The sequence below is a fragment of the Lutra lutra genome, chromosome 16, assembly GCF_902655055.1.
Source record: "Lutra lutra chromosome 16, mLutLut1.2, whole genome shotgun sequence".
Lineage (NCBI taxonomy): Eukaryota > Metazoa > Chordata > Mammalia > Carnivora > Mustelidae > Lutra > Lutra lutra.
In genome coordinates, this window is record NC_062293.1 from 34,471,071 (window position 1) to 34,493,436 (window position 22,366).

The 22,366-nt window shown below is 38.7% G+C and overlaps 1 protein-coding gene across 2 annotated transcripts in view; it reads left to right on the forward strand.

The window, feature by feature from the left end:
* The first annotated feature begins 12,011 nt into the window (after positions 1-12,011).
* Positions 12,012-22,366, forward strand: part of MED13 (mediator complex subunit 13) — a 105,577-nt gene continuing 95,222 nt past the window's right edge. For both annotated transcript variants that reach the window (XM_047706011.1, XM_047706012.1), the window contains exons 1-2: positions 12,012-12,827; positions 14,879-15,113. In XM_047706011.1, the coding sequence (XP_047561967.1) occupies positions 12,762-12,827; positions 14,879-15,113 (301 nt within the window). In that variant the 5' untranslated portion in view covers positions 12,012-12,761. The remainder of the gene's footprint in view (positions 12,828-14,878; positions 15,114-22,366) is intronic.

Below are 22,366 nucleotides of genomic sequence, written 5' to 3' on the forward strand. Positions count from 1 at the left end.
TGCAGAGGAATATTTTTTTAAAGGATTTTATTTATTTATTTGACAGACAGAGATCACAAGTAGGCAGAGAGGCAGGCAGAGAGAGAGGAGGAAGCAGGCTCCTGCTGAGCAGAGAGCCCCATGTGGGGCTCGATCCCAGGACCCTGAGATCATGACCTGAGCTGAAGGCGGAGACTTAACCCACTGAGCTACCCAGGTGCCCCCATGCAGAGGAATATTATCCAGCCATAAATAAGAATGGAATTTTGCCATTTGTAACCATGTAGAAGGAGCTAGAGAGTATAATGCTAAGTGAAATAAGTCAGTCAGAGAAAGAAAATACCATATGATTTCACTCATATGTGGAATTTCAGAAATGAAACAAACAAGCAAAGGGAGAAAAATAATAGAGAAGTCAAGAAACATACTCTTAATTATTGAGAACAAACTGATAGTTATCAGATGGGGGGATGGGTTAAATAGGTGATGGGGATTAAGGAGTACTCTTGTTGAGAAGAGCACTGGGTGATGTGTGGAATTGTTGATCACTATATTGTACACTTGAAACTAATATAACACTGTGTGCTAATTACTGGAATGAAAATAAATTTTTTTTTTGAAAATAAACTTTAAAAAAGTCACTAATCACAGATGTTATGTAGCACCAGGAGTAGATAAGAACTGAAGACTGCAAGGTGAACTCATGGGTAGTAGCATTGCTTGCCCAAATTGTTAAGAGTAACTATCATTTGAGACAATACTGCGGAGGACATGGGGAGCTGGAGAGGAGAAGGGAGTTGGGGGAAATTGGAGGGGAAGATGAACCATGAGAGACTGTGGACTCTGAGAGACAATTTGAGGGTTTTGGAGGGGAGGGGTATGGGAGGCTGGGTGAGCCTGGTGGTGGGTATTATGGAGGGCACGTACTGGCAAGGAGCACTGGGTGTGGTGCATAAACAATGAATTCAGGAACACTGAAAAGAAATTAAAAAAAAATAAATAAAGGCTATAAAGAGTAACTGTCATTTGTTGAGCCCTCACTCTGACAGGCATTTTGCTAAGTATTATATTATATAATTTAATCCTCAGTTTGGTTATAGTCCCTCCATTCTGCAGATTAGTAAACAGAGGTTTGGAGAAGTATGGTAACTTGCACGAGGTCATACGACTAGCAGAGTCAGGATAGAAATCTTAAATTCCAAAGTTTATGCTTTTCATATACCATACTGCCTTTATTTGGCACATCACTGAGGGAAAGTGCAATAGTTTACCTTTGGAATAGTCTCCTAGAGAAGAGATATATAAAGGTCAAGGTTGTTCTTATAAGAAAAATTTAAGTCTTTTTATTAATTAAAATGTCAACATTTATTCTGGTTATATACTTTTAGTATCTTATCCCACATTAAAAGGTACAGATTTTGAGTGAATGCAGTTTGGACTTTTAAAAGAAAAAAGTTACTGATTATTTATATAATTTTCATGTGCTTAAAAAGAGGCCTTCTAAAATCAAGCCTGTCAGATATTATATATACCTGCCCCCTCCCAAAAGATGAGTTTGTTTACAGTGAGTAGAAAAATAAAATAACTGGTACCACAAACTACTTTTCTTCATCAATGATGAAATTTCAGCCTTCAGATAAATCTTTGTTCTTGAGAGATTCCTGGCTTGCTTAACTTTTGCGGTAAGAAATCCCATACGTTTTTTGAAAACAGAAATCTAGAAGACTGGCAAACCTTGCACTGGAATTTTTCACAATTTGACCAGAGAATATGGTGCTTTCAATATGGCTACATGATTTGGCTATCCAAGATGTCTTGAAAGTAGCTTTGTTTGAGGGAAAGAATATTAACAGAGGCATCTAGAAAGATAGAAAATACACTCTGGTAGCTATCCTCCAAGATAACATAGACTGATCCTCATATCTTGGTATTTCCCCTCCTACATTGAATCAGGGCTGATTCTTGTGACAGATTATTATAGAAGTGACAATGTAGGCCTTCTGAGGCTAAACAATAAAAGACAATATAATTTTTGCCATGGCTCCTTCGGTCCCTTGCCCTGGGGAAAGGCAGTCACCATGAATGCAAGGACCCCTGAAAATTAACTGAGGCCTCCTGTTGACAGCCAGCACTAACTTGCCATTCATGTAAGTGAGCCACCTTAGAAGCAGGTCTAGGAGCCTCAGTTGAGTCTTCAGATGATTGCAGGCACAACCACCATCTGACTTAACCTCATGAAAATCTCTAAGCTAGAACCAAACAGCCACAGAAGCTATGAGAGATAATAAATGTTATTGTTTGAGCCAAAAAGTTTGGGGATAATTTGTTTTGCAGAAATAGGTAACTAATGTACACATTAACATTTAAATATTTCTTTTCTTAAAAGATGTTTATACTCTAATTACTAGCTCATTGTTTCCCTGAGATATACTTCCACCTTCTTTTCTTTTCTTTTTTCTTTTTTTTTTTTGAAGATTTTTTATTTATTTATTTGACAGACAGAGATCACAGGTAGGCAGAGAGGCAGGCAGAGAGAGAGGAAGGGAAGCAGGCTCCCTGCCAAGCAAAGAGCCTGACTCGGGGCTCGATCCCAGGGACTCGATCCCAGGACCCTGGGATCACGACCTGAGCCAAAGGCAGAGGCTATAACCCACTGAGCCACCCAGGCGCCCCATCCATCTTCTTTTATCACCAATTCTTTTCAAAAAAGAATTCCTCTATCTTTTAACTTCTCTGACAAAACTGGTTTTTAGGGGCATACATCGAAGCATTTTCTTTCCTCCTGAGGAAATATCATTCTCTTTTCTCTAGTTCACTAATTATACTAGGTAATTCTGCATATAAAAGGAAAATAAAGGGTATTGCTATAATTAAACAGTTTAGCTCAACAATTCTAACTTTGTACCTAACAGGAGGCAACCTTCAGTGACTCCCCAGTGCCTATAGGATCAAGTTCAAACACCTTGCCCTATATGATTCAGCCTCCACCCTCTTCTCACCATGTTTTCTACTGCTTTCCTTCACAAGCTCATTGTTCCAGTCAAATTGAACTATGATGTTTCTAATTCATGGTTTTTGCATCCAAGCTATTAGGTGCATGTAAAACCAAAACAAACAAACAAAAAAAGCAGGGCTTGTGATAAAAGGAATTTGGGAAATGCTGTCTGTTGTAGATTTCTCAGGGAGGTTTACAATGTATTTAGCATATTAAGGGCTCTGAAAAGTCCCACAGTAAAGAAATCTGTTCACCTCAAACAAAACTTTGTTCAACTCAACAAGACTTAGTTGACTAACATATGAATCAGGATCCAGAACAGAAAACAGCACCTATGCCAGGGAATCAATAAAAGGAACCTGACATGAGAAACTAGTTTTTAACATTTTAGAGGAATTCAAAGAGTAACAGTGGGACAGCCCACAGATGAACAATATGAGGGAGATGCTACCCCCTAGACTCTAGGGACTAAGGGAAGAGGTAGTGCTGCCCAGATGTGGTAATACATTTTTTGGTAGATTCTCCAGCCCCAGTTAAGCCTTGTGGTAACAGAAGTTCTAGCTGACATTCTGTCTGATTGCATCTTCATTAGAAAGCCTGAGCCAGAACCTCATAGCCAAGCCAGGTCTCAGGATTCCTGATCCTCAGAAAGTGTGTGAGATAATAAATAAATATTTGCTGTTTTAAACTGGTAAGTTTCAGAATAATATGTTTCATAGACGTAGATAATTAATGCAGGTATTGGTACCTAGAAGTACGATTCTCCTGTAACAGAATCCTAAAATGCAGAGGTGACTTTGGAACTGGGGGCTGGACTCTGGAGATAGTGAAAGTCCAAAGTACTTGAGGAAACCATTAATAGAGGTATCAGGATTCAGGTGAAGGCTTGCAAGAAAATGAGGTGATGTTATTTGCTACTAGAGGAAAGGGGATCCTTATTATACAGTGGCAAAAAGTTCAGCAACACTGTTGCCTGCTGTAACTGAAAGGTAGAAAATGTGTCTAATGAACTAGGTGTCAGGCAAAGCTCTCTTCTTGTTGCCTATAGGAACATGTGGAGGACCAAAGTAAAATAAAGGAAGAACTTTCAACAAAAAGGAGACTGAGTTTGCTGATTTTGAAAATTCTCACCTCTCCAAATAGTAAACAGTTCTAACATTAAGATACAGCTTCTGAGCAAAGATCAAGTCCAGGGCATTGCCAGTAAAACACAGTCTAAAGATGAAACAATGGTGTAACAGTAAATCTTTTGTCAGATTCTCAAAAAGATTTAAGGTTGTGTGTGAGAGTACTATTCTGTTCAGATAAAATGTCCTCTAAGGAGACTAAAGGTATGTCTCACATAGTCTCTCAATAAAAAGATAAAGCATCTAGGAAGCTTAGAGTCATTAGCCTTCAGCCATCTCATCAGAAAGATATTTGTTGGTGTACCTTTTGTCTAATTGGGGTGAATCCAGTAAGAATCACAGAAAGAATAAAAGGCCTTTAGTCTCTCAAAGTTCTACTGGCAGAAGTAGGCTGAGAAAACTCCTCAGCTGTAAACATGGGCTCTCTTTCATGGAAAAGGGAGAATGACTCAGAAGTCAGAACCAAGACCCCAGAACATGAAGCTCAGAGTCAGGGAGAATTATTCTGAGACCTTGAGACTTAATCAAGGAACCTTCAACATTTGCTCAGCTGGATTTAGGAATTACAATGGACAAGTGACTCCTCTGTGCCTGCCATTTTCCCTCTTTTTAAGCAGGAATATCTATAGCAGTTACACTATTATGCCTGTCTCTCCATTGTATGTTGGGTGAATGCAGGGCAGATAATATTGCTTTAGCTTCCATGGGGGAGAGGGACTGTATTCATTAAGGAACCATACTCAGGGAGCCTCAGCTGCCCTGGGACTTGATTTAGATAATGACGCGCTGACTTCAAGCTATTGCTAAAGGAGACTTTTGGTGACTTTGGGAGAAAGTAAATATACTTTACATGTGAGAGGGACATAGATCATTGGGGACCACAGGATTTACTGTGGTAAATAGCCTCCAAGAGAGCCTTCATATCCTTGCCTGTTGGTATTCATAGCCTTGTGTGTGTCCCTTCCACACTCAATCACAGTTAGTCTGTGTTACCAGCAGCATGTGACAGACGTGATGGTTTGTTAGTTCTGAGATTAGGGTATTAAAAAGACTGCGGCTTCTATTCTGGTATCTCTATCTCCTGGGTAGCTTCCTGTTGGAGAAACAAGTGGCCATGTTGTATGCAGCTATGAGGAGGCCACCTGGCAGAATACCGAAGTCTCTGGCCAATGGTCGGCTAGGAGCTCTGTCCTGCCAACAAGCGTGTGAATGAACTTGGAAGTGAACTCGGCAGCCCTACTCTGGCCTTGAGACAACTGGAGCCCCAGCCAAATCTTGACTGCAACCTCATGTGAGACCTTGAGCCAGAATCACCTGGCTAAGTCACTCTCAGATTACTAAACCTCAGGAATTGTGCGACATAATAAAATTTTTGTTGTTTTAAGCTGTGAAGTTTCAAGGTAACTTAACATGCATCAGTAGATAAGAAACACACAGCCCAGGAGCCAGGCCTACCCAGCAGAAGCTGGGACCACCAAGAGAAGGACTGTCCATCTGCAGTTGGAACCACAAAGGGGATGCAGTCACTACTGGAGATACTATCTGAAGTACAGGGAGAAAGAAAGATCTACCCTGCCCATGGTTCCTCATCTGCTGCCCTTGCCTTCAGTGGCCAAGCCAAACCACAAAGAAATTGATAAGAGAGCCTGAGAAATGTCATTTGTAAGGAGCAACTTCTTGAAATACAAAACATGGCAGCAGGAGAGAAGGAAAACAATTTGAGAACAAATAGGCCACTTACCAGCACAACTCAAAATGCTGTTTACCTGGAATTTCCAATATTCTTCAGTACCTTGTTTTCAAAGTCTACTGTGGGAAATAGTGGCCTAAATTGCTCTTTCCCAAATCTCTGCAAGTCCAAATCTTATACATAAATTATTGTCCACTTTAAATGCAAAGTTTTATTCCACTAACCTCTTGTTTCCCATTACTTGGGGTAACCCCATCTTCTTTAGATTCCATAATATTTTAGCTACACCCATTTTATGCATTTTTAAACCCAACTTACAGTTATTTAACATATCTTACTGTCTGAGAATTAATAAGCTTCTTCAGATTCAGATCTATTTCTTTTTTTTTTTAAAGATTTTATTTATTTATTTGACAGAGAGAGAGAGAGAGCACAAGTAGGCAGAGAGGCAGGCAGAGAGAGAGGGGGAAGCAGGCACCCCGCCAAGCAGAGAGCCCGATGTGGGGCTTGATCCCAGGACCCTGAGATCATGACCTGAGCCGAAGGCAGAGGCTTAACCCACTGAGCCACCCAGGCGCCCCCAGATCTATTTCTGATGTACTGTTGCATATCGCCTTATCATAGCACCTATCTCAGAATGCTGCTTATAGTAAATATCGATCGGTGTTAATTGAATGAATGAGCAGATGAATGGATGTCAAAGCTAGTGGTAGAAATGGTACGAAGCTATCACCTTCCTCTATGTTACTATTAAATCCCTTCCATACATGTAAGTCCTGTATGGTAGAAATAAGAGATTCTAGAATAATATTCCTATTTTATTGGCTCATTACCTCTTTTGAATTCCTGTGAACCTTTTCTTGGGGGAAGGGAACAATAAAATTGCAAACCGGTTTATATCTGGGTAGGAATAATTATCCTGTGAGATCAAAGTCCTGTCTGGAACTTTTTAGCAGGAGGAGAAGGTTCAGAGAACTGTGCTTGTCTCCTCTCAACATTGGCTGCTATTCTGAGAAAAATCATCTGCTTAGTAAGAAAGGAATGCTCAGCATTTTGCAAAAGCAATTTTCTCTACTTCCCTATCTTCCTTGCTAATAGAGGGAATAAATGTGAAGCAGGAAGGATGTTTCTTTTCTTTCATTCTTTCTCTCTCTCTCTCTCTTTCTTTCTTTTTATCTCTCTCTTTCTTTCTTTCAGGGGTGAGGGAGGGGCAGAGGGAAGAATCTTAAGCTGCCTCACACCCACCCTGGAGCCTCATGTGGGGCTTGACCTCCAGGGGCTCAATCTCACTTTTTTTTTTTTTTTTAAGATTCTGTTTATTTATTTGAGAGCAAGAGAGATAGTGAGAGAGCATGAGCAGGGAAGAGGGAGAAGCAGGCTCCCTGCTAAGCAGGGAGCTTGATGTGGGGCTTGATCCCAGGATCCTGGGGTCATGACCTGACCCAAAGGCAGACTCTTAACCGACTGAGCCACCCAGATGCCCCTCAATCTCTCTTTAGATAAGCCCCTCTTAATTAGCTTAGGCCTCTTCACTTCCTGTCTGGATTTCCATAATGCCCCCAACAAGTATCCTGGCATCTTACTTCTAAAAACAAATCTTAGCTCAGTACTGTCATGTTTAAATTTCTTCAATGGCGGGGCGCCTGGGTGGCTCAGTGGGTTAAAGCCTCTGCCTTCAGCTCAGGTCATGATCCCAGGACTCTGGGATCAAGCCTTGAGTTGGGTCCTCGGCTCAGCCGGGAGCCTGCTTCCCTTCCTCTCTCTCTGCCTGCCTGTGCATTCACTCAGCTTTTTAAAAAAAATTGAATTAAGTACAACATGAAACCATTAACATGACCTTAAGAAAATCAGTATTGTCCCCAGGCTCAAGACCATTCACTCCACAGCTTACTTGGTCCTTAACTCGCAGCTTTCATAGACGTGTGTTATCCAACACAGTAGCTACTAACCTTGTGTCGCTATTGGGCACTTGAAATGTGGCTTGTGTGAAATGAAATATACTGTAAGTAGAAATTCAAACAGGGATTTTGAAAAGTTTGGTTAAAAGAAAAAAGACAAGGGGCGCCTGGATGGCTCAGTGGGTTAAAGCCTCTGCCTTCAGCTCAGGTCATGATCCCAGCGTCCTGGGATCAAGCCCCTCATTGGGCTCTCTGCTCACTGGGAAGCCTGCTTCCTCCTCGCTCTCTGCCTGCTTCTCTGCCTACTCTCTTTCTCTATCAGATAAATAAAATCTTAAAAAAAAAGAATAAAAAGTAAAACTATCTCAATTTTTAAAAAGATTTATTTATTTGAGAGAGAGACAGAACACAAGAGTGTATGCGAGTAGGGGGAGGCACCCAGGGAGAGGGAGAGAGAGAATCCCAAGCAGACCTTGGGCTGAGCATGGAGCCCGATGGAGGGCTTGATCCCACAATCCCGAGATAATGACCTGAGCCAAAACCAAGAGTTAAGTGCTCAACTGACAGCCACCCAGGGACGCCATTTCAATAATTTTTTATATTGATTACATGTAAAATTATATTTAATTTAATTTTATATAATTATATTGGGATAAATAAATAATTAAAATTAATTTCACCTATTTCTTTTTTATCTTTTTTAATGTGGCTAATTAAAAATTTTTAATGTGGCTAATTAAAAAATTACTTCTTTAGCTAATGTTATATTTGCACTGGATAGCTCTGTTCTAGACCCTGTGATTTTTCAGAACAGGTGGGGAACATTAGTCCTAAGGTCAAACTTTGCTCTTTCCTGGACTATCTCTGCTTAGATGATGTAACTGTCACCCTTCCTGGAGGCCAGGCACATCCACTATCCCATTCAGAACGGAGCCCTTAAAAGGGTAGAGGAGTTAAAGAACAATTTTAAAGAACAAACAAACAATTGTTTGTTCAAGATCATTGAACAAACAAATGTAGTTTCAGAGAGTCAAAGACAACAGGTGATTATTATTCAAGGCAATGTCTAACATTCACCTTAATGTTCCTGATTGGCTCTCCTATTTTACTTAGATTATCTCTTTTAATTGCTACAACTCTAACATTTAGGTGCTAATTTTGCACATGCATTTTACTAATGAGTAATTGGAAGTTAGGGAGTTAGCAGGCAGTGGTGTGGAGTTTTGATCTTAGTTGGTCCAACTATCCAATTGCCTTATCTAGCAAGATTATGTGCTCCTTGTATATCCTATGCCTTGTCTATACATGACTGGACATGCATACTAGATAGTAAGTAAAATGTGTATATACTACAAGTAAGTATATACTATAAGTAAGTAAAATGTGTATATACTATAACTTCAGCTATGTGGGGATATATTTATGGAAATATATATTATTTACACCTATAAATATATTACATATATTATATATAGTTACAGTATATATTATATATAATTTATAAATTATATGAATATATAATATATTATATGAATATATTCATGTAATATATATGGAAAAGTCTGGAAAGAAAAAAAATCAGAATGTTAAGAGATGGTTGATTATGAATGATGACATGGGCATTTTTTTTTTAAAGATTTTATTTATTTATTTGACAGAGAGAGAGAAATTACAAGTAGGCAGACAGGCAGGCAGAGAGAGAAGGGAAAGCAGGATCCCCGCTGAGCAGAGAGCCTGATGCAGGGCTCATTCCCAGGACCCTGGGATCATGACCTGAGCCGAAGGCAGAGGCTTTAACCCACTGAGCCACCCAGGCGCCCTGGCATGGGCATTTTTAAAATAATGTGCATTTAAATGTTTTTCCTCTTTACACTTTATTGCATCTTCCAAATAGAAGATACTTTTTTGTATCTTTTTTTTGACAATGTGTGTATACTGTTTTAATTTCCATTACTTTTAAAATTGCAGAAAATAACGTTTTAAGGGAAGGTAGGTGGTTACTGACATGTTCTCTGCGTGCTAACATTGATCTTTTCTCTTCTCCTCGTGGTATTTCCATTCCTCTCACGTTTGGTGTCCTTCTCCTCCACTTCCTTCTCCATTCTCTCTCTCAATTTCTCTCTTTTGCTTTTTCACCTCTCTCTTTCTGTCTTGCTCCTTTCATGATCTTCTCTGAGATGTTCCCTCCCCCCCCCCCCCCCCCCCCCCCCCGGGTCTTCTTCCCTTGTCTCTTATCTCTCTCTTCTTTTCGAGAAGACTGATAGTCTAAAGAAAGGTCAAATGTTACTTTGCACCTGGTAGGTTTCAGGAGATTCTAGCTGCATCTGGAAGTCCTGAGGAAGGTGCTCAAGTTGGGGGCCGAGCAGTGAAGGGAAAGACTTCTAAAGAGGAGGGATATGTTTTAGATAAAAGGTGGGGGAGGATATTTCAGAGTGACAGAAGCAGTGGGAACAAAGGTCTGAGGATTCTATCAGGGAAAGAGAGATGAGGAGAGGGGTTCTTACCTTATGGGGTCTGAGGATTGCTGTCTCCTGGTGCTGGCTTTCAGAAAGGATATGGACTTCAACTGATTTGAGCTCCTGGATTAAATTAGTCTTGGTTGTATCACTGACTTTGATATGTGGCCTTTGGATCTGAATTGGGCTTAATAAGATTTAACTGCTTCAAAGGGCTTTGTAAGAATTCATTTTATCCTTCAAATTTGATTTCAAATGCTACATACTTTAAGACACCTTTTCTGATTTTGGTGCTCCTCCCGCAGAGCTCTTATTGTGCCCTAGTTGATACATACCTTATTCAAGCAATTACCTCCATTGTATTTTATCTTATTCTGTTGGAAGTGTTTCTTTTATTACCTCTCTTCAGGAATCTTGAGGGACAGGCAGGTATCTTATTCATATTTGTATCCCAGGCCTACCAAAGACCAGGAACACACTCAGTTGAGCACGCAGGTGCTCAATAATGATTTTTGAAAGTATTTTAATAGCTAACATTAATAAGCACTATGGTAAGCCCTATACCTACACTGTTTCATTCATCAGACACTTTAGGAGAAAAGTACTTTTATTATCCTCATTTTACAATAAGAAAACTGAGAGAGAAATTAATTTCATTTTGGACTAAATTTTACTTTGAAACCAATGAAACAGTGGCAGAACCTTTTCTACAGGCTTTAGGCTTCAAGATTTGGGCTCTTAATCATCATGGATGAATGAATGGGTAGATGAGGAATGCTTTTCATTCCATGGCTGAAGAGGTGACTTGGAAGAGTCCATCATTTATATTACAAAGGCAATTATGATGCCAAGTTATGGTAAATCCTAACTCACTAATGTTTCTAACTTTTAAATCACCTTTACCTTTACCTCTCTCCTTTCTTCCCTTACCTCCTCCCTTTCCTGCGGTCTCTCTCTCCTCTCCAAAACTCAAAGAAAATGTTTGAACTCATATACTGAAGTGTAATCTAGTGTTTTATAGGAAAGGGAAGTAACATTTGGTTCCCACTTCTTACCATTCATTCATTTGCAAATTTACAAATACCAAACACCTACTGTGTGCTAGTAAGCTTTTTTTAAGCACTAGAGTTATAGCTGTAAGCAAAACAAGGTTCTGATTCTCGGGAAGATTACACTAGTGGCACTTTACATACACTGGTTCAATTCCTCACAATAATCTTATGAGGTGAGGAAGACAGCAATGATAGATAACTCTTAGCAATGCATATCTGTGTCAGGCACTGGGCTACGTGCTTTATTTGTATTAACTCAGTTATCACAACACTCCTGTGAGATGGGGTTATGTTTTCCCCATTTTACAAGTGAGAAAACTGAGACACAGAACTGACGCACTCAAGGTTTGAACCCGAGCAAGTGTGGCTCTAACTCCTAGGCTTGTAACCATAAGGCTATATTGTTTCTCATACATTTCTTTCTTAATCTCACAACTTTTAAGTGTTCAAGGTATGTCTCAGATCGTCTGACTCCCCAGCTCAGGGGTTTGCGAGTGAAAATGACTGGGAATTTTTGCAACACTTTCTCTTCCGACGAAATCAAACTGATTTCCACGTAAATCTCCGATTTCTGATGTGAACCCTCTTGCACTGTAAATTCACTGGCAAGGAGAACGGGCCTGGGACGGGGTCATCTTACACTGGCTGGGGCACCCAGCAGATGGCGCTATCTTAGTAGCCGCCAGCTGGCTGTCCGGTCCCCAGGGCTCACCGCCTCCGCCGAAAGCTTCCCGGCCCTCTCTCACTCCCCTCTCTCTCCTCCTCCCCACGGAGCCCGGGCCCACGTGACCTCAAGGCGGCCAATGGGCGAGCAGAGAGGGCGAGCTGGTCCCTGTGGCCGCCATTAAAGCGAAGGGAAAACCCGTGAATTCGGATTAAAGGGGGAAAAACACCGCCCGCTGGGCCCACAAAATGGGGGAGACTACGGCGTCTGGGCGGTGAGGCCGCAGTAGAGCAGACATTAGGCCAGCTTGGCCCAGGGACGACACGAAGACATAGCCAGAGAATGGTCTGAGCCCGCAGACGCCGCCACCACCTCCGCCACTGAGGAGATTCTGGGCTTAAGGACATCGCCGCTGCCGGGCCGGGGGCCTGGGCTTCTCTCCCGGTTCTTGCCCTTCCTGCCCCTCTGCGGGCGCTTCCCCTCCCGGGAGAACCCTCAAGGGCTTGGGCTCTGCCCTCTCGGACTCGATTTTAATTATTTATTGTGTAATTTATTATTTTTTCTTGTGGAAGGGGCACATATCTCCTCCGTCGCCCAGAGAGGGACGAGCGTCCGCGGGCTCCGCGGCGGCCGCAGTCCGGCCCGCGGGGCAAGCGCGGCGCGGCCCTTCCGCCGGCCCTGGGCCCCCGGCGGCTAGGTGCCGGCCGGGCGGCGGGGGCTGCTCGCGGCGGCGGGGGGGGTGGGTGGGGAGGGCGGGCGGCCCGGCGGCCTCCTCTTCCACCGCTCCCCCAACCACCACCCCCCCGCCCTCCCCGGTGTCTGTGTTTCTCTCTCTGGTCGGAGGCGGCGGTAATGGCGGATGGTGGGTTGTGGCGCCGGCGGCGGCTGCTGTGAGGGACGATGAGTTCCTCCTTCGTGCCGAACGGGGCCAGCCTGGAAGATTGTCACTGTAACCTCTTCTGCCTGGTGAGTGCAGGGGCCGCGGGCGGGGGCCGTGGCAAGCGGGGCGGTGGGGGAGGGGGCCGCGAGGTGCGCCCTTGGGCCGTGGGGGAGGGGGTCCGGGTCTGATCCAGATGCCCGAGTCCCTAGGCTAGGCCCAGCCGGAGCTGGCGCGGCGGCAGAGCTCCGCACCCACCCCCTGAAACAGGTTCTTTCTCCCACCATCCTAGACTCTGGTTAAGGAGTGCAGGCTTTTTTTTTTTTTTTTTTTTTTTTTCTTTCTTGTTTCCGACTCTTCTTCACCGTAGTCTTGTCTTCAACTTGTGCTCCTATCTGGCAGGACAGTCACATTTTCCTCTGTGTTTCTTGCTTAACTATTGCTTTTCTCCTTATTGACCATGTATCCCTTCTTAACACTTTCCATTATTGCCTGTTCTCCCAGTGCCTTTATGCCTCACTCTGGTAATTTGGTTTCCCCCAATAAACAGGACACCGGAACTTATGTACTAAAAATCTCTTCGTTTTACATTTTCTAATGAGTCGAACTAACGGAAGATTAGTTTCTCCCTTAGATGAGTTAAGATCTCTCTGTGAAAATCAGTAGATACCATTTCATATGTTTTCTCTTTAAACTTTGAGGACATTTTGCCATTTTGACAATTTCTAGCCATCTTGCTTTTATTAGAACATTATGTTTGAAACGGGCTAATGGAGGTTCTGTGGTTTTGCACTAACTTTTATTATTATCATTACTTTTTTGTATTTGTTTTGCTTGTATTTTTAGAGTGCTTTGAGCAGGCTGCTCCTCCTTTTACTGAAAACTCTAGGGAAGCTGGATGTAGGAATGACAATTGTATAGGTTGGCCCAGTTCTGGGAACGGCCACAGTTAAGACTTTGAAAACTACCAACTGTTGCAAATATTTAGTCCTCTGTTGGACAGTAGCTTAGCTCCGTTCATGATTTAAAGTTTCAGTGACTTTCTTTTTTCATTTTTTGTGTGCTAGGAGAAATTCTAAGAGTATGTGATAGGTAAGTGAACTGAGTGGGCGGAGCACAACTAGTTGGCAAGTGTAAACTGCCAGTCATGTATCAGCAGTTTCATTTTTGGCACCTTATGCTTTGCACCTCTAAGTTAAAGAATAATTGAATTTCTTCTCTTGAATTTCTTTCACCGTGCCAAATTGGGATTTTTAATGCCGTCTCTTAGAAAATGTTTTCTTGTATAGTGTCCATTAATCAGCATCTCTTCGGATGCAGCAAAACATAACAGCAGGTTTTACATTTGTCTTCTTTGACTCTATTTTTAGTACTTTTAAGATCAAGTTCTTTGAAAGTAGATTAGTACAAATCTAACAGTTCTTTGTGAGCGCCTATTTCACTTTTCCTAAAAGGGATATGTGAAGAACTAACAATTTTTTCAGTTATAGTTCACATTTCTTTTCATTAGAGCCATCACTTCTATACACATGAAATGATGAGTCTTTTTTTTTTTTTTTAAGATTTTATTTATTTGACAGATCACAAGTAGGCAGAGAGGCAGGTGCAGAGAGAGAGGGGAAAGCAGGCTCCCTGCAGAGCAGAGAGCCCTATGTGGGGCTCCATCCCAGGACCCTGAGATCATGACCCTAGCTCCAGGACCCTGAGATCATGACCCTAGCCGAAGGTAGAGGCGTAACCCAAGTGAGCCACCCAGATGCCCTGAAATGATGAGTCTTTAAAAATTAATTTTCTGTTACATGTTTGACACCAGGGAATAAACATGACCAGTTGGAACAGAACTTAGAGGAAATGTTTACTAAGTGTGCTATATTAAAGTACATGTTTATATTTAACATTGTTAAGTTTCTTTTATTTATTTAATTTTATTTTTCTTTGGGACACATTTATTGCTATTCAGTGACATGTCAGTGTTAATAGTTTGGCTATTGAATGATCAAAGAATCATTTTTTTTGTCAGCTGCTTTAATATCTTACGTATATATTGAAAAATCGTAATGTCTCAATGAAATAAGGAGCTTTAAGAGAAAGTACTATTGACTTTGAATATGCGGTAATAATCATGCTTTCTTTTCTTTAGGCTGACTTGACGGGAATTAAATGGAAAAGATATGTATGGCAAGGCCCAACTTCTGCCCCTATTCTGTTTCCGGTGACAGAGGAAGACCCCATTTTGAGCAGTTTTAGTCGCTGCCTTAAGGCAGATGTACTTGGTGTTTGGCGGCGAGATCAAAGACCTGGAAGAAGAGAATTGTGGATATTTTGGTGGGGTGAAGACCCCAGTTTTGCTGACCTAATTCACCATGACTTGTCAGGTGAAAGCAACTTACTCTTTTTTTTTTTTTTTTTAAGATTTTATTTATTTATTTGACAGAGAGAGCACAAGTAGGGGAAGCAGCAGGCAGGGGGAGAAGCAGGTTCCCTGCCAAGCAAGGAGCCCAGTGCAGAACTTGATCCCAAGACTTTGGGATCATGAGCTGAGCTGAAGGCAGACAGAAACTTAATGGACTGAGTCACCCAGGCGTCCCACAACTTATCATTTCTAACTATAATGATATATAGCAACATTATATACTTTTTCTAAAAATCATTTATATTACAAATTATGATTTTTTTTTTTTTTCTGTGAAACACTGTTAGGTGTTAAGCCAGATAAAAATTTAGCTTACTGTTATATTTCACTGTGGTTGTTTTATTTTATGTAAATTTATCCATTTTATGGCAGGGTTTAGCCTTGAATAATTGTTCTTTCACCACCCAGCTTCCTTGTGAATTTCTTGCAGACAGGGAAGGCATGTTATTTAAGAAAAATGGAATGGGGGAGCATAAAGTTCCTGACAAAGTCATTTGCAGGCACCTGTAATTCACCATTTGAGTCCATTCTGCCACTGCTCTCTTGTATGAATATGCAGACAGTTGTAGGAGTATCTAGAAACGTTGTAACTTTTTCATGTGTTTTTTCAAGTTACATATTTTGTTGTTAATTGTGGTTGTATTAACATATGAAAACATATGTTAATTTTGTTATTTTTTGAGAGTGATTCTTTTAGATATTGTTCCTTCAAAGACTGACTAAAATGAGACTAGTGCCAACTTGTTTAGCTTTTATAGGACATGGAATCATACTCTGTAAAGTTACACAGAAATAATTTTATTATGAACCTATCAGTAAGACTACTTAGGACCAAATACTACTTTAGAAAGAGACTATCTCTCCATGTAGTCAGTGAAGCTTGTGCTTGCTTTAGACTCTTAAGAGTCAATGTTAACTGAATCTCAGGATAGGAATGTAAATGATTAGTTATTTGCTGCAAGGTCCATGGACTTCAGCAAGATGTTTGGTAATGATTCTTGCTTGACAGGTAAATTTTGGATTTTTAGATAACTAAAAGCATTTTTATTTGAAATTGAGTACTCTGAAGTTTCTGTTACTGTCCATTTGCCTTATAAGACCTATTTTATTTTTGGATATAATGTAATCCAGGTGACTGTCTGAAGACATTAAGAACACTAATGTTTCTGTAGAAATGTATGTGTTGCATTTGTTTTGATAGTTCCTTTTACCTTCTAATGAACAAAGCCTTTGGTGCTAATCTTTATTTTTGAGAGTGATTATAATTCTTTTCTGATAAATGCTTTTTAGCTTTTCTGGCTTTCCTAAGAAGATCTCTGCTGGAGATATTTGTCCTTCCTTCTGAATATGGTCTTTGAGTATGCAGTGTAGTTCTAAATATGTACAATGATGTCTTCACATATGTATGTGTATGTATAAGTATATGTGTATGCACACACACACACACATGTGTCAGGATATGACATTTCTCTATTAAGCTTGCAGGCTTCCTTTTTCCTTCCATTGACTTTGGTATGGTGGAATTATTTTATTCTTTATTTTAAGTGGTCATAAAGACCTTAACTAAAATGTTTGGAGACTGTTTTAATGTTATTGATAAACTATGCGCTATATAAACTAGTTGATAAACTATATACTATATGAACTGTAATGCTGACTTGGGGATTTCAGTATTGATAAAGTTGGCAGAGCATTTGAACAGACCATTTCCCCCCCAGATTTCATGTAATACATTTTGTAGAATCAGATAATTTTAACAGATGTGTAGTATTTAGTTTTACTGTAGTAGGCCTGTTCTTTTCAAAGCCTATTAAAATTAAATGTGAGCTGTCTTGATATATATTAAAACACTATGTGGATTTTTCCCCCTAAATTATGAATTAAATATGTTTTCTCCTAAAACTGGGCTACAGTTTAAAAAATTGCTTCTGTGGTTTAACTTTGCTTTTTTTGCATAATTTTAAAAAATGGTAATACCTGTAGTTTTAAAATACTGATCTTGAATGTGAATGAATATAATTTTGGAAGAATAGGTTTTAATTGTTAGATTTTGCTGAATGCCATTGAATGTTAATTAACTTTGAAAAACTTATCAGAGTGAAAGAATTGAAATAGCAAAGCAAAATATATTAGTAGTAGTATGTCTAATCGTAATTACCATTCCAAAGCCTGTTCTGTACTGTCTTAAACGATGTTTATAGTCAGTAGTATTTATGTAATGTTTTAGCTTTTTTCCTCCCTAACTTGTCACTTACTTCAGAATGTTGTTACTTATATCAGACCTATTTTAAAGAATAACAAGGTCTTTTCGGATGGAGTATATTTGTCTCGCCCTTTTCTTTGCTCCAGGGATACCGTCTGCCTCCCTTTTGGGATAATTAGTCTGCCTCTGTCTCTCTGGCTAACCCCTTTTTCATTTCTTTCCATCTGTGGCACTCTATTCCCTTCTTTTAAGCTCCCCTGAGAAGAGAGCAGCTGGACAGTAGGGGTGGCATCAGCTGCAGGAGGCAGTCCTGAGTTCCAAGTGGAGGTGTAGCACTGAGGAAAGGGGAACCGGAAGGACCCAGGTGGTAACTAAAAATCTGGTTAATTTAGTTGGAGCTTGCTGTTTGCAGGCACAGGCAGTGCCCTTCTGTTTGGCTTAGCACCTACCACATCTTGTTACTGAAATGTTGGTGACTATGGTGTTATTTCCCTTCTTGATGAGGGAAAGAGGGAAGGCGTTCTGTTTTGCAAAGATTAGAGTTCTGTTTTTCTTATTAACTGAAAGATCCAGTTATAAAAGTATAGAATTGCTTTTGCTCAGCCCCTTTTTTCTTTCATGTCCCCTATAGAGTATTTTAAAAAATAAACTTTTAATTTTAAAAGTGTTTTAGATTTATACAGAATTTGGGAAGATAGTATAGTGAGTTCCTATATAACCCTCACCCAGCTTCTTTTATTGTTACTACCAAGTATTGTGTACATTTTGCACAACTAATGAACCAATATTGATGCTGTTATTAACTAAAGCCTGTACTTTATTTGGATTTCCTTTATTTTTACCCAGAGTTCTTTTTCTATCCTATGTTCTCATCCAGCATACTACATTTAGTTGTGGTGTCTCCTTAGGCTATTCCAGATTGTGATATTTTCTCACACTTGCCTTGTTTTGATGATCCTTGATAGTTTTGAAGAGTCTAAACAGGTTCTATGGTGCATTTTAAATTTTGCCTGTCTGAATATCATGTGGCATGTGTTTCGGTCATTTTCATTTCAAGTGTAGATGAGATATAGAAACAATGTAAACTTAACTTTATTGCTAATTGGTGAAAATCTGTTAACAGCAAACCAAATCTAATTTGATACATACTTTAAACCCCTGTAACTGGTTTTGTAGCAGTAGCAGTCAGTACTGTTTAGTAATTTGCAAAGACCTAACGATTTTTGGGTTAGAAGTTTTGTTAACTAGTAATAGCTTAACTATAACATTCTAGGGAGAGATTTGTTCAGAATATCCCTTGAATCCCAAAGCCAAAAACTTTTTTTTTTTTTTAACTTTTTTGCTTTGCTTCCTCTAAGAGAATGGTTAGTTGAATCAATATCATTATGTTTTGTAGAAGAAGGATTAGGGAACAAAACTCTCTGATCATAGCTTTTTAAATTTTATTTATGCATATTTTTTAATTTAAAATTTGTAGCAGACCTCATTTAGTGGTTGTATGATAGAGGTATAAAATCGGTGCTGGGAAAATTTTAACTTAATTCCTCTGGTCATAACTCTCTGTATAATAGATAGGACTGATTGGTTCTTTTAAGTGTACTATTAGTTTTCATCAAAGCAAGATTGTTTTATTACCATTAATGTGTCCTTGAATGAGAAGAGTTTTCGGGTATTTTTCTTTTGTGCCTTAACCTTTTTGGAACTTTATTGCTGTCATTATTGGCTTTTAGTCCTCCCCTTAAGACAAAAATAAAAATAAAAACTACTCCCTCTCATGAGGTTGCATCTTTAAAAAAAAAAAAAAAACTATAGCAAGCTAGACTGCGATGAGACTCTTTGAGAAAACTGATACCTTGAGAACTAAAAAAACAGACTCAGGCAGGGCTAAAAATATTTGTTATTTTTTCTGGCTCCTGTGGTGTATATATGGGATTTTAGTAACTTGTCCAGATACTTTCATTATACCAGAATTTCATCATAATACTTTTAAACTAAATGGGCCATTGGTTGCTCTTAGAATTTAATTTTAGATTCTTTTATTGAAGGATGTTAATTATAGTGGAATTTTAACCTTAAGTGGCAGCTTTAAGAGGATTGAGAAACAGATAAATAGCAGCCAAGTATAGGAATCTAGTGTCAGCCAAATTAAAAAAAAAATTGTTATGTGCCCCAGCTGGCCTAAAGGGAGTTAATTCATTTCTATCTTCTGTTCCGTAGTTTACTTGTGACCCAACTTTTTGTATTATTTAGTCTAGGGACAATTTTGCTTGCCATATTTCTTCTGTGTACTGCCCATTTTAAGCAAAAACATACATCTTTTAAATTTTCAAATCAAAGATAATTATTTTATCAACATATATTCAGGGGATTTTTAAACCAGAGGTTTTCAGGTTTTGCCAGAGATCAGTGGTGCTGCCAGCTTAACGCTCTGAGTAATATTTGTTGAATGAATGGCTTTGAAAGAGCAATTATTACTTAAGACAAACACTGATTTAGATATTTAAACATTTCTCTTTATTCTCTGAGGAAATTCCGGTATTTTCTATAATTTTTGACCCATTCATTATTCATTAGTATATGTGGTGTTTTAAAAGGTTGGCAGAATTATTTAGGAAAAGATACTTTTTTTACTGGTTTATTACTGTGGAGTTATTAAAGATGTCAGTTCTGAGAAAAATGTTGAATGCGAGTACTGGGTGTATCAGCTTTTTTGTTTTTTCATTTTTTTTTCCACTCAGAATTATTTTGTTGACCGATCACATAGTTTGTGTCATCACTATAATCTATCCTTAGGAAGATTTTTGTGGTAATCAAATTTAGCATTTGAACTTTTGTATTGTTTTCTTCAAATATTTTGTAAAAAATTTTCAGGTAATGACGACAAAGAGTTCTAATCTAAGAGTTCTAATGAAAAAGTACTATGAACAAAATTGAATCTATTATCTTTGGGGATACAGAGACAAGAGGAGAAAAACATTTATTTAAATGCATTAAATAGACTTTTTCCATGAGGCTGTGGTTGATTAAATTCACGAGAGCTAGGTAAAGATTTGCCATGTGTTCCATCTATTTTGTTCTCTGTTAAAATACTGGTGTTAAAATTTAGGGGCTGGTTTTAATTAGTGTAAGAGGTGCATATCACTGTTTTGGGTGTGTTGATTGTACCATTTCACTTTTCATATCTGAATACACATGTAGAGAAGTACTTTTGCTATGCTTATTATAACATCAGGATATTAGAAGCTTGGCTGAGGTAGGCTCTTATTTCTAGATGACCTCCCCAGGCCCCCCACACACCAAGAACAAAACAAAAAAATCATCAGGCTTTTCGTTGAACATTATTAGGACTTATTTCCTCAGCAGTGAAAAATGGAATTGTTGCTTAGTGTAATAGTTGCTTAGTTACTTGCTATAGGTGAAGATAGCAGATATTTGTTGGCTTAGAAAACCCTAACAGGTGGTCCCTTCTTTGTTTTATGCATAACTCCCATTTAGTGTTAATGAAAATTGTGGGTGTTTGAGGGTATAATGTAAAATGAGGATTAAGTTAACCTAAATTTCTCTACATAAAAGCATTAAATTCACCTGATTCCTTAGATAAACTTTAGAGCAATGAGGGAGAAATGCCTGAATATTAGTACTGGCTGAATTTTTAAATTATATTTAGTATTCTTCTTAAACTTTCAACTTCAGGTTTAGCTGAGATAGACTTTTAAAATAAAAATCTTCAGAATTTTATGTAAAAAATGTATGTAAGTTACTGTATTACAGACTTCTGTTACTCCAAAAACTTTTTTATTTACTCTTTGTGGGAAGAAGACAGATTCATTCTCAAGTTTTGAATGAATAATTTTCTGATATTCGAAGTTTATAGTAACTGAACAACTTTGATATGTAATGGTAACAACTCTGTGTCTTGGATATGGATATTTGTGGCTTTAAAACTTAAAACTAGTTAAAAATATTTTGGCAAAGGTTTCTTGTGTAGGACAAATGTTATAACCATTGTGCTTCTCAGAAGGTAAGGAGTTTTGAGGTAAAGAGCAATAAAAATAAAGTATACTTAATAGATTACAAAGAAGTGAAGAACTGGGAGATATTCCCAGCATAACTGGAAATTAAAAGCATGTGTTTTTTTTTTCATAAATCGCAATTTGAGGTAAAACTCTTAATGTGACTAATTTTGAAATGACAGAATCTGATTAGGCTGAAAGCAGATTAAGATTTTTTTTTCTCAGTAACTCACAAATATACTTGTGATCTAGATCCTGAAATAATTAAAGTGAAGTCACTATGTGCCATGTCCCTTTTCTTCTAGCCTACTGTTTTCTTTAATAAAGTGAAACTTGTTAAGTTTTGGCTTTATATGGACATATATAAGGTTGTCTACAATATAACAGAAAATAAAACCTTTTTCTCTTTAATATTAATGATTTAAAATTATTCCAGCCCTCGAGTATTGTCACTTTTTGACGTTTACATCATTTTTTTTTAAAGCTTACCTTTTTGGAAAAACAGTTGACTTGAAAGACTTGCCTAATTTAGGAAACAATTTAAAGAACAACATAAAATCAACATTAACCTTTGTAGTTGCACAAATTTCTAGTGCAGTTAAAGTCCACTGTCACTTTGCTTTTTAGTCTACCCATTTATTGTGTAGATTATGAATATAAACCATGTGTCCCTCTTAATACATGCTTCTGCCTTTATTCAGAAGCATCATAGTTTATTATTATTCTTTGGGTATAGTGGAGACATTTTTAGTGTTGAATTAAGAAAGATTTTATCATTTATTTTTTACTTATATTGAAAGATGACCGGTATTTATAAAATTTTATATATTTATATTTATAAAATTTATAAAAAGTTTATAAAATGTTTATGAAGGTATATAGGAATGATATAAATTATATTTGAAATAGTAAGTTAAAAGCTCAATTATCATTTGTAGCAGGATTCATTGGATGGTTTGTTAAAGATATGAAATGGATAGAGAATAAATTTTTTTGAAC